Consider the following 13,040-nt stretch of genomic DNA (forward strand, 5'->3'; position numbering starts at 1 on the left):
AGTGTCATGGCGTTAGAGTGCTTGTTTAGGTATTTTTGAGTAGCCTGGCCGCAGCGATACAACTGATGGCGACTGTACTACGATTATTATTAAAATCCCATATGAAATAGTGACGACATCGTCAAAATGACCCTGAGCTAATTACAAAGTAAGCATGAAATATCTGATGTTGGTCGTGATACTTGTGATGTGCTTATATACATTGCTCTTGTTGATGGTAGGGCACCAGATCTTCCTATCTGGTGCCCTGGAAACATAATTTGTGATACAATTTGTTGACCTTTGTGTCTGTCTGACGATCCGAAACAGTCTTCTACGCTCTTGGAACTGTAATTAATATCTATTGTAAATAATACCGTATACTTAGAAGAGTGAACATTAGCGAGCCTCGTACAAGCTTTTACTGGTTTTTATCAACGCTTTAGTAAACATTGTGTTTGATAAATAGTTCTGATAGATCTATCGTTATCAGTAGAATCGAGGAATCGTTCGTCCTGTCATCTAATATCAATATTTTAATAAAATACAAGTATCAAATAATTGCAGAGGTTAAATATGGGTACTGATTGTCTCATATCACGTCACGCAATTATATAAATATTACATGAAATACTTGTCTTTGTTTCAGTTCAAGAAATCCCGCGAAGAATAAACTCTAAGGACTATTCGGAAGAGCTTGAAAACATGCCCAAAAAACATGTGTATACAGGGAGGTTTCTCACAATGCACAAACGACGCAAGAAAAGACTTTTGACAAGATCATTGTGTCATGAAGCAGCTTTGTTAGATGATTTACACCCCGGACAAGTTCAAGTAAGTGTAAAATCTAGCATGACCATTGACAATACTTCATAAAGACGGGCTTTACGAGCGATATGAAGTAGGCCAGTTCATCATGTAACCTCAATAATTATAATAGTTCATTATGATACAAGTGTGCTACGTTGGCCATTACGAAGCGATATTGTGCGCAATTGAGAAAGCCGATGTGTGTAATAAAGTTTTTCAACACACTTGCGAGGAATAAACAAAATTTATATATTAATTGCCAAAAATGTTAAAGTACAATTTTCAAAATGGTAGCTTACAGTTTTAACATCGAATAATTGCACTAAAGTGTACTGGGCTTGTAGGTACTTATTCGCCAGTCCATTGAAGTTATCTATAAACACATTTTCCAAGAAAGACGTGTTTACTATTTTTCATTGTAAAAAAGTTTAATATGCCGCCTAGTATTGTTGACACGATTTTCGTCGCTTTATTTTGTGATCGTTAGTGCTAGAAAGCTGCAATTTGGCACGGATACCAGCATGAATCAATCATGCCGACAAAGTGGTAAAATCAAAACTTGAAAAATATGTTTTGGGGTATCTCCTCTACACGTCAAGTGGGGATGAATTTTTTTCATGCCTCACTCCTGTGGCGTGAGGTATCGTTTGATAGGTCTTACAAAACAAATACAGATTTTATGAAAAAAAAAAACAATAAATTAAATGTCTTCAAAAATAATCACTGCGAAAGAAAAAAAATACGTCCTTCTTTTTAACTTTTGAACCAATTGAAGGCCTATGGAACTCTCCGCGCAGGTTCTGATTTATGCCTACGAATCTCGTCCCGTTCGCGGTATACTCACGGTTTATGCAAAAGAAATGTCTTCGTCACGAACAAATAACACAGCTTGTAGTGTGGATGGAGGCAGCAACAAGAAACCTAATTAAAAAAATATATCGTTTTTGCTCCTCCGACAGATAGGAAAAGTGTAGACATTCTCAATATAAGTACTTACTTACATCTATTATTAAAGTATTATTGTTATAACGATAATTGCTAGCTACGTAGGTGCTATTGCATTTCTTTAAATATTATAATATACCTATTTAAAATTTGAAATAGGTAGCTACCTACTTTTACGGTTTATTGGTCCACGTTTATTTTAAGGGCAGTAAGTACTTACTGCAATTTAGTTGTATTACTTATGCCCTGGTTATCATATAATTATGTACGTACTGTTCATGTTTTCTTTAATATTTTTCTTTGTTGAGTTTTTGCTATTCTCTAAACTTTCAGTGTTACCGTAGTTCATACAGTAACGGTAACTATGTTCTGTTGTGCGAAGTCTCTCTACAAATTTAAATTTCATTTGTTTATATTCATGAAGCGTCTATAACACTTTATCTATATGTATGTTCATGTGACACTAGGGTGACCAGATTTTATTTCGGGTTTTACGGGATAACCGCATTGAAAATATGGGATTCGAGGTTAAAATACGGAACAGTCCAGTCAATCAACATAAATTTCCTTATTACTAAAATTTGGCATAATCAAATAAATAACCTATACAATTGCTAAATTTCTTAATGAAAGACTGAAAAACAATATTAAATATTATAAAAATACAACAATTTTTATATTATCACGAAAGGAATATGTGAAATAATCAAAGTAGGTATTTTTTTCATTAAATGCCATTGAATCCCGTAAAATAAGGGACATTTGGTCGCCCTATGTGACACACTGTCGGATGCTCTGCGTTTCAAGTAACATTAGCAAGGTCACATACTTCTATAAGGAAATAACGATGCCAAGAATCGGATTAATGAAAAAACTAAAATATTGATATGTGGAAACATCACGACAGGCAATAGCTGCTCTTACTGGCGAATGATATAACTCACTTATATAAATAACATTATTTAGTGCAATCATAATTTACTAGCCCGAACATGTGTACAGTTTTTTCTTGTGAATATATTAACTTTAAACTCATAGTAAAACATAAAAAGGAAGGAATGGAAAGATTAACACGCTTCTGGGAAGCCTCTGTGGCTCAGTTGGTAGTAGCGATCGGACTCATGTTCCGAAAGGTCGCAAGTTCGAGTCTTGCCGGGGGCGGTAAATTTTTCAATTTTCCTGGAAAATAGACATTAAATTAATGGTTGTTTTTACTTAATAAAGAAGGATTTAAGCGCTAAGGTTGTTTGCGTTGCGTTTCATTCATTTATAATTGAAGTTTGTAACCCAGCGGCGGTATTATGGTTCCATTTTTATCACTTGTCACTATGTCCGTCACTTTCGCGCTTACATATTTGTTAGAACGTGACAGGCATGGTGACAAATGATAAAGAGCCGACCATCTTAGCCCAGCTGATTTGTATGCCATATAGTAAAGTGAGCCCAAATTAGTATAGGCTGTAACAACGCACACAAAATATCTGCCACACTTACAGTTTTACAAATTATACAACGTAATTATTTATAGCACGTTCAAAAGTACCTAATATGCTGCATTCTAATAAGTATCTAAAAGAGACAATTCTATCTGTAAACATATTAGTGTGGTAGATAATTCTTTACGCGTTGTCCTATGTTGTTGTTGTTGTTGTATATCTACTATTGCAGGTGACATTACCCGCCCATGCATGCTTTGCTACCAATAGGTATATATTTACGCACATGTTCTTGGCCACTCCAACTGAAATATAACTATTATGTTGTTTGCGTGACTTGACACACATGCAGTAAATGTTGTTTCGTTACTGATGCAGGAATCATTGACGATCAGCCAAGTACCTAGATTGTTATGTATTCGTTTTTAAGCTAATATTAACTTCGGGCATACGGAACAAAGGAAGGTCGTTGACATGACAGATTCGGAATTCAGCTTCATGCAAGAAAATGTGACTTTTAGGTTCAGTATTCAAATGCTAACAGACGGACAGTTCCATCTATCTACATCGCTCTCGGGCTCTTTAGCTCAACGCGCGAGTAGACTCGTCTCTTGACAACTAGTACTATTCACAGAGATGAATAATGCTATCCTATGCTATAACCTAATCACTATTACTAGCTACTTTTAATAAATAGTTATTTGTATTACAAGGGAGCAAACTTGTTGTATAACGCCTCGTGCTAATATTGATACCCGAGCAAGCGAAAGATTTAAAAATTAAAGCATATTGTTCGAAACGTAGTGGTTGGTTCCCTTTGCTCCCGAGTGAACGTAGAGAGAAGACAGGCGTAGCGTAAAACAGGCGTAAAAAACAAAACTTCTGACATAATTAAACAATAAAACATCTTCATCTGACGAAAAAGAAAGATCCGTCAAAGACATCTGACGCCAGTGACGCCATGATTTCAACTAAGATTTCACTTAACTATAAAACGATTACGCTTACGCGACGTTTACACGACGTTTAGTGCCCAGTACCCCTAGTGTAAATAAATTCGATTTCGAAACGTGGATCATTTTGTATTGGATTTAGAAAGAGCGCGCCAAGCGGGACGTTTTGGAAACTCAAAATCCTATACAAAATGACACTTAACGCAAACGCGTTCGTCACGTTATGATGTCGATCAAAATTACCCTAGGGGTACAGAACTCCACGCGTCTCGTACTCGTAACGTTTTTACGATACGCTTACGCAACGCTTACCGCTTACGCTCCATGTGCTGAGGGCCGTATTGTTGTCATTCTGTTATCATTTTCTTCTTTCTTTGAATTTATGGTTCAAATTACTTAAAACTTAGAAATAAGTTTGTAAATGAAAAGTGGAAAATCGATCACTAGCCCAGCTCTCTACTAACAGAGCTACCGGGACCTCTTTTTTTAATACTAAGCCGGTGGCAAACAAGCATACGAGCCGACTGGTACTGCTGGTAAGCACTTACCGTATGGCCGTATGGCTATGGCCGCCTGCAACTTCACTCGATGACAGCGAATATTTCCACCATATCACTCAAATGCGCCTTAGGGAGGCGTAGCGACATCTACCATGTTACATTAATACATTGCTGCTACCTATGTTGATGAAGTTGAGCAGATATTTTTTTATATTACGTCGGTAGCAAACAAGCATACGGCCCGCCTGATGTTAAGCAGTCTCCGTCTACAGTTGCAGCCTATGGACGCCTGCGCCTCCACACATTATTCACATTCTACTTTTTACTCGTTCTATGCTGCTGAATAGCATCTTTATCACTGCTACGCGAATTGCACACGTGAAAAATTGATTTATTAACTTTGTCAACTTGCTTGCTTACTTTAACTAAAATGTTTAAGTTACTAGTAGAATTTTTAAATTAGGGCAGACGTCGGACAACTTCAAGAAATTGAGCCAGCCACTGTAAAATTTTGGAAAATCCTTCGATATTGTGTAATTTCAGAGAGTTGTGATTAACATCTCTTGTCTGTCTAATAGTTCATTTTGAAAACTATAGTCCGTCAAACAACCGCGTCAGTAAAAAAAGGCGCGAAATTAAAAAAAGTTATGGGACGATATCTTTTAGCGCCACTTTTTTTAAATTTGCCGCTTTTTTCTACTAACGGAAATGGCTTGATAGAAGAGCAGCAAGCAGCAATATTACGTAGGAAGAGGTGCAAGCTGCTCGCGTGCCTCAGTTAGCCGACCCCTGATCTTGGTAATAAAAAAGGCATGATATAGATTTAGATGTATGTAATACTGTCACTGGAATTGTAGGGGAGACTCAGGAGGGTTGTGACAATTTTTACTTTTACTTACATATCTCAGCAACAAAGTATACCATGGTTAAGAGTTCTATAATTATGTGTGTGATTCATATTTTCCATAACCGATAGGTTCATGATAAACATGGTCAGGATAATAAAGTAGGTATTAAGTTTATTGAGAAATTCTACGGAAACCAAAACGGCTCCCTGTGTCACAACTCGCCTTACTCCGAGGCAAGTTATGACAGCTTGTTGTGACACCCCTTAACTCCCACTTAATCTTAACTATTTGATGAATATAATAAAAATACCACTTCACCAATTTTTTACAGATTATTTTTTTTTATCAAAAAAAGTAGTATCATATAGCTAGTCTTTAATATAATATTTTTCAGTAGGTACAATCACGTCTGAAAATATCGATACGGCCAAAGTGCCTAAAATATGTTTACACTACGTATATGGGCAATAAGGTCGTAAATACATATTTTTGCCACTTTACCCGTATCGATATTTTTAGACGTGACTGTACTGTAGTAGATAATACTTGTGATTTTAATACGATAATCTGGCATCTTTTAAGACCAGCCGTAATAAAAATAGTCTGAAATGTAAATCTAATTAAATAAATAATTATAAACGATCAATTGCCTCATAAATGCGTACATTTTTAGGGTTCCGTAGCCAAATGGCAAAAAACGGAACCCTTATAGATTCGTCATGTCCGTCTGTCTGTCCGATTATGTGTCAGCCACTTTTTTCCGAAACTATAAGAGCTATACTGTTCAAACTTGGTAAGTAGATGTATTCTATGAACCGCATTAAGATTTTTACACAAAAATAGAAAAAAAAAAACAATAAATTTTGGGGGTTCCCCATACTTAGAACTGAAACTCAAAAAATCTTTTTTCATCAAACCCATACGTGTGGGGTATCTATGGATAGTTCTTTAAAAATGATATTGAAGTTTCTTATATCATTTTTTTCTAAACTGAATAGTTTGCGCGAGAGAGTGGTAAAATGTGTGTCCCCCCCCCCCCCCCCCGTAACTTCTAAAATAACAGAATGAAAAATCTAAAAAAAATATATGATATACACTGCCTTGCAAACTTCCACCGAAAATTGGTTTGAACGAGATCTAGTAAGTAGTTTTTTTTAATACGTCATAAAATTAAAAAAATTAAATTTTTTTCATCAAATCCATACGTGTGGGGTATCTATCTATGGATAGGTCTTCAAAAATGATATTTAGGTTTCTAATATCATTTTTTTGCTGAATAGTTTGCGCGAGAGACACTTCCAAAGTGAAAAAATGTGTGCCCCCCCCCTTGTAACTTCTAAAATAACAGAATGAAAAATCTAAAAAAAATATATGATATACATTACTATGCAAACTTCCACCGAAAATTGGTTTGAACGAGATCTAGTAAGTAGTTTTTTTTAATACGTCATAAATGGTACGGAACCCTTCATGGGCGAGTCCGACTCGCACTTGGCCGCTTTTATTTTGGCTTTACACCGGAAGATGAAAAGACTACCTAATCAGTAAAATAAACTTAAATAGGACAACTCGCCTAGGTACAGAAAATTACTAGCTCGTCAGAGTAAATTCATAATCGCCAAAAAAACTTTATAAAACAAAGTCACCTCTTGATCTTGAAACTTGAAAAACATATCACAAATCACAAAAACGCAACCGTAATAGGTACTTTATGATATTAATACAATCAAAATTTAAGGGAAAAGTTACTACGCCGTTGGAAGTAACTCCATCATCAAAATGCGCATTTCTAAAAGGGTTTGAGAGCTCTGTTCCCAGCTCGTTAACAATCGTAGTTTTTGAGATATCTTCATTGTCATAACTCCTCTCTGCCACAACCCGCCCACTCCGCCCAGGTCTCCTAAGCCCTGAGTTTTCTCAGTTATAATAATTGAACTGAAAAAAATAACACTGCTAATGAAATAAATAATTAGTTTTGTTTACAGCGCATCCTCGACCAGTCGGTGCTGTGGCAGTTCAACGCCTTTACGCTAGAAAACGTCTCGGGGGGTAATTATCAATTATACATACTCGTAGAATTATTTATAATGAAAACATTGGCATTTCTTTATGAGGAGAGCTGGCCCGACATCTATTTAAGCCTAGATATAGATGAGGAAATATCTATGTAATAGACAATTTATATCAAATATATCTTCAGGTGACAAGCAAAACTCTAATAACCTAACCAACCACAAGTTCATAGCCATAATGAACCATATTACTTCTGAAATAAGGTGGATGATTGTTTAATTATTTTTTAGTAATTATTGAGTGCTGATTGTCACCTGACGATATTAAAACGGGTCACTCACGTATTTTAAGTCGAAGATTGTTGGACATATTTTGCTCCATAACGAGTAGCTTCAACAGAAGCCACACGCGTGGACCGACGCAGACTCGACACAGACTTACAATACGTAAGTAAGCAGTTTTAATACATTTTTCTATTACTGTTATCTATCATTTATAAATTCATGAACACTAATATAATAACATACATAATAGGTTTCAAGGTTTGAAGGATAGTACTTCAAAAGGAAAATACGGAACCCCTATAGGATCATTCGTGCGTCCGTCTGTCCGTTTGTCTGTCTGTCGCAGCCTATTTTCTCTAAAACTAGTAGACTAATTAATTAAGTTGAAATTTGGTACACATACGAGTATGTAAGTCTGTGACCCAAAGACGGATCTGTAACGTAAACAAATTATTTTTTTAACAAAGGGTCACTTTACGGGAGCAAATGTGAAAATTAAAAAACAAAGATTAGCAAATTGTATGTGACTGCAGCTGGCAAAACGTCACTCTTTGTCGCTTACCATAAGGACGCCTTAGATTATTCGTATAAAGATACAAGCCAATGTCGTCCTTATTGGTAATAAGCGACAAAGTGGGACGTTTTGCTGGCCGCGGTCACATATTGTGTTATATATCAAATAAGAGGGTTTATTGTGAGGATTTCAAATATATATTTTTAAATAATTTTATTATAATTAATAGTCTATATTGCCTATTCCTCATAACAACTCGTGCTTTAAAATCACACCCAGTAGGTATATGATATTTCTAATATGCAATATAATAGATATCTAAAAAAATCGAATGTAATCGACATGACAAATAAATCGGAATCTGTCGAGTTATTCTCAGCTTGAGATTCTGTTTATTTAATATAATATACCAAGTGTTATGGTATTGACGTCAGTCAGAAGTCGCCTGATTTAAGTGCATCGATACTTGTTATAGAGCGTGTTTTTTACCCGCACTCCAATCTACTTATTATATCCAATAGTAAGATGATGGATTTGCTCGATTTTCATTAGCTAACTGAGCAATTATAAATAAGTACGAGGGTTGCCTTTTAAGTTATGTCGTTAGTTAGTCGGGTAGTTTGCAACCCGCGAATATATTAAAAAAAAACTAGTATCATCGTAAAATATTTGAATTTAGAACTCGAAAACAAAAGAATGACTTGAGAGCGGCCGAATCGTTTCGTACGGCGTCGGTTCAAAGTTGACAAGTCATTTGTGAAAATGGAAATTTCGAAGGAAAATTTACGTGAGATAATTTTTTACAACTTCAAAAGCGGTTTAACGCGTCTTCAGTGCTTTGAAGAGTTGAAGCACCATGCCTCCGCACCGTGGAACGTTGGTATTTAGAATTTCAACGTGGTTGCTCTAGTTTTAGTGATAGGCATCGTGAAGGTCGACCAAAAACAGCCGTGACTCAGGAGAACATTGATGCTGTACGGCAACTAATTGTCGAAGATCGCCATGCGATATACCATGAGATAGAAGCTTCATTGGGTATTTCAGGGACCAGTGCCCAAAAATTTTGCATGACCACTTAGGCGTAAAAAAATTGAACTCACGCTGGATACCACATTTACTCGGTGAAGACCACAAAACGGCTCGCGTTAGATGGTGGCAAAACTCTACGAAAATTCAACCGAGGAAACTCTAAACACGTTTACGACATTATCAGTGGTGACGAGTCTTGGATATGTGCCTACGATCCGGATTCTAAACAGCAGTCGACTGTTTGAGTGTTCCAAGATGAGTCAAAACCGACAAAAGTAATACGCTCACGGAGCTCATCGAAAAAAAATGGTCGCCACGTTTGTAGCAAAAAGTGGCCACCATGCTACTACCGTGCTAGGGCATCGTAAAACGGTCAATGCTGACTGGTATACCAATGTTGGTTTACCAGAAGTTATCAACGAGTTCCGAAAAAACAAGCCCAGACGTCGTATAGTACTGCACCACGATAATGCGAGCTCGCACACCGCTAGGCAGACAATTGAGTTTTTAAAAGAGCAAAACGTCGAAAATCTGGAACACCCGCCGTACAGTCCAGACTTAAGCTCCAATGACTTCTTCACTTTTCCAAAAATCAAGCAAAGACTTCGTGGTCAACGGTACCGAACGCCTGAAGAAGCGGTTGAGGCATACAAAACGGCCATTTTGAAGACCCCGACTTCGGACTTTAATAAGTGTTTCGAAAACTGGTTCGATCGAATGAAAAAGTGTATTACGTATCACGGTGATTACTTTGAAAAACAATAAATACCAATTAACACTAACATTGTCTTTAGTTTTACCAAACGACAGAACTTAAAAAGGCAGCCCTCGTAAGTGGGTACATTAATCCAAGTAAAAGTATTTAATACATAATTTGGTGGGGTTCTGTTTCTATTATACGATTTATAAGAAGCGCACACTGAGTCCAGAGTTAACCTTAATATTTTTAACAGGTCGTTGTCTGCCAGTACTCTGTGTTCATCTATTCCACATCTATGGCCTGATATCATATTTCAAACTCGACGCAGCGAAGGCTTGGAAATTATTCAGCTTAATCGAAGAAGGCTACCACAGTACAAACCCTTACCACAATTCGGTACACGCTGCTGATGTCACGCAGGCCATGCATTGCTTTCTACAACAGAAACAAGTAAGTTTTACTAGAATACCTACCTATTTATATATTATTCTACACATATAGACCTACATAGTTTCAAGAATTTTTACCCGAAAGAAATCAACCGAACCGTAATAGATAGACCTATAGACCTTACAGTTTTCACAGAACGTATCTTTCTATTTCGTTTATTTTATACAAATAAATAATACCAAAATAAAAAACCTGTTCTGATGCTTTTGCTGGTAGGTCTGCGTGGTGTTTTTGCGAGGTTAGCGTGCTTTCTCTCATTATGACCAGTGTAATAATAGTAGAAGTAAGCTTTTAAGAGCATGGTTAGTTTTATATTTGGATCAACATTACTCATTCTGCATTATGTGGCATATGGTTTGTTTACTGTTACAACGGTTTAATTTGAAGCAAAGAGTTATTGATGGTAGAAAGCTGTTAAGTCTAAGAAATATCGTGCCTCCCGAGGTTATCGAGCTTTTTTAGCAGATGGCACTGTACGGCGCCATGTTTTGTCAAGTGGAATGTTAGTCAATTTTTGAGATTTGGAGAGCCGCAATTACCGCAAAATATATGGAGTGCAATCTACATAAGTTCTCAAATTCGTAGGAAGAAATTATCTTACACTTTATGTCCTTCAAATAAAAATTCTTTGGTTTAACTTATACGGCGTTTTCAAGGCCGGTTTTATATTTGAGATTTTTTTCACCATTAGATTCGAGATTATCTAGAACCCCTTGAAGTGATGGCGTCCCTGCTGGCAGCGATCGCGCACGACATGGACCACCCGGGAGTCAACCAACCCTTTCTTATAGCTACTTCCAATCACCTTGCCACGTTGTATAGAGTAAGTATATACCACTGACATTAAATATTATTTTTAGTAAAACGTTGTGTTTAAGAAAATATATTTAAATTACTCTTATCCATGAAACGTCAACAAAAGTAATTATACGAAGTTAACCAAGAAATAGGGTATCAGGGGATTAAATTGACTCTCGAGTCTATTAAGCGTACTCACGAAGCTTAAGGCCGGGATGTGCAACCGGCACAAAGCACATATTAGATAATTAATGTTACCCAATTTCTCGAAAGCTGGACTACGGAAAATTAAAGTTGGCCCCATTACCATCAGGTCAAGATATGGAGCAATCGAGGGAACGCTGCAAATATTGATCCAAAATATACTGATATAGCAGTTTAAGATAATATTCTACGATGATTAAATTTATTTACCAGTATAAGAAGGGCGAGGACATTATATTTTAGAAAAAAGTAACTCTTGATGTACTATAGGGTTGCCACAGAAAATAGTTGAAAATCGTAAAAATGGACCGAAAGCGTTTGAATTGAATGAATTTTGTTTGTAGTTGGTTTAGCTAACTTTTGTCATCCAATATAAAATACTCATTTCACACCTAATCAAATAAGGAATTTGACCCGATTTTTTCCTTCGTTAAAAAGTAATTCAATTATACATGTAGCGTTGCTGTAATACTGGCATTACATTTAATTCGACCAAACAATGAAAACTGTGACATATCAATGTCATTTCGAACATCGATCGTCCGAGGTAGTACTTATGTTTAGTAGCAAATGTACACACTCGTACTAAACACTAATCAATATGTAAAAGGCCTTAAAGCAAGTATATACGCTCGTAAGGGCCATATAAGATAAAAATGAATCATCGATTATGTCCGAAATGGAGTTAATTATTGTAGAATACCGGTGTCTTTGAGAAAGTTACTTAATTTAAGCTCAGGAATGCACCCTTGAAATTAACGAAAAAAAAAACACGGTGTATAACTCGTGAAGTGAATTGTAAAATATGTGAATTGTACTTATATGATCTTAAACTTAATGGAACCTTGTCAAACATCTATACTTACTTAAATATGATAGGTACGAGTATATTACATATAAGTACTTACCTAAATTATTCCAGGACCCTTTTTTTAACCCCCAACGCAAAAAGAGGGGTGTTATACATTTGACGCATCGTAGCTTTCAAACGGACGGACCGATTTCGGTGCGGTTTTTTAAATGTGAAAGCAAGTTTATTTGCGGTGGATCTTAGCTATGTTTGATGAAAAGCGTTTCAGCAGTTTACTCGTAAAGAGTATCAGCTCTTCTCCAAAATGATGTAAGGCATTTTCGGCATAAAATGGTTTATAATCTTAGCGTAGTGTTTTATTTAAATTTTTCATTTAATAGTATATATAACTTATATACATAAGCAGTTACATAAAATATGGGGTTTTTTGTACAGTATTCCCGTTTTATACTGATAAAATTGTAAGTTTATAAAATGCATGCCAGTCGGTAAATAATTTAAGTATTCAGTGTGCAAAATTGTAGGTAAGTGTAAAATGGCAAGGGCACTCTCGAAGGATTGCAATTTCTTTTTCGATCGAATATTATTTTATTTGCCGTTGCTTGTTTTACGCTGTATTTAGGTCAAGTCGTACGTCAGAATATTTAGTGTAGAAAAGTAAATCGTGTCACAATCCAGTCCAATGCTGTGACTACAGCCAATTCGATACCTGCCTAGGTAAATTAAATCTAGATCGTAGCTAATCGATTTCGTTATTTACATGAGT

At 36.1% G+C, this 13,040-nt stretch overlaps 1 protein-coding gene and 1 non-coding gene across 2 annotated transcripts in view; both read left to right on the plus strand.

Moving 5' to 3' along the window:
• Positions 1 to 13,040, plus strand: part of LOC133527249 (dual specificity calcium/calmodulin-dependent 3',5'-cyclic nucleotide phosphodiesterase 1C-like) — a 62,991-nt gene that overhangs the window by 25,835 nt on the left and 24,116 nt on the right. Inside the window, exons 3-6 of the mRNA XM_061864171.1 lie at positions 629 to 813; positions 7,457 to 7,520; positions 10,265 to 10,461; positions 11,153 to 11,284. Coding sequence (XP_061720155.1) covers positions 629 to 813; positions 7,457 to 7,520; positions 10,265 to 10,461; positions 11,153 to 11,284 — 578 coding nt within the window. The remainder of the gene's footprint in view (positions 1 to 628; positions 814 to 7,456; positions 7,521 to 10,264; positions 10,462 to 11,152; positions 11,285 to 13,040) is intronic.
• On the plus strand, positions 2,820 to 2,895 carry Trnam-cau (transfer RNA methionine (anticodon CAU)). The gene has a single exon. It is a non-coding gene; the product is annotated as a tRNA-Met (tRNA).

Source organism: Cydia pomonella, chromosome 1 (assembly GCF_033807575.1).
Source record: "Cydia pomonella isolate Wapato2018A chromosome 1, ilCydPomo1, whole genome shotgun sequence".
Classification (NCBI taxonomy): domain Eukaryota; kingdom Metazoa; phylum Arthropoda; class Insecta; order Lepidoptera; family Tortricidae; genus Cydia; species Cydia pomonella.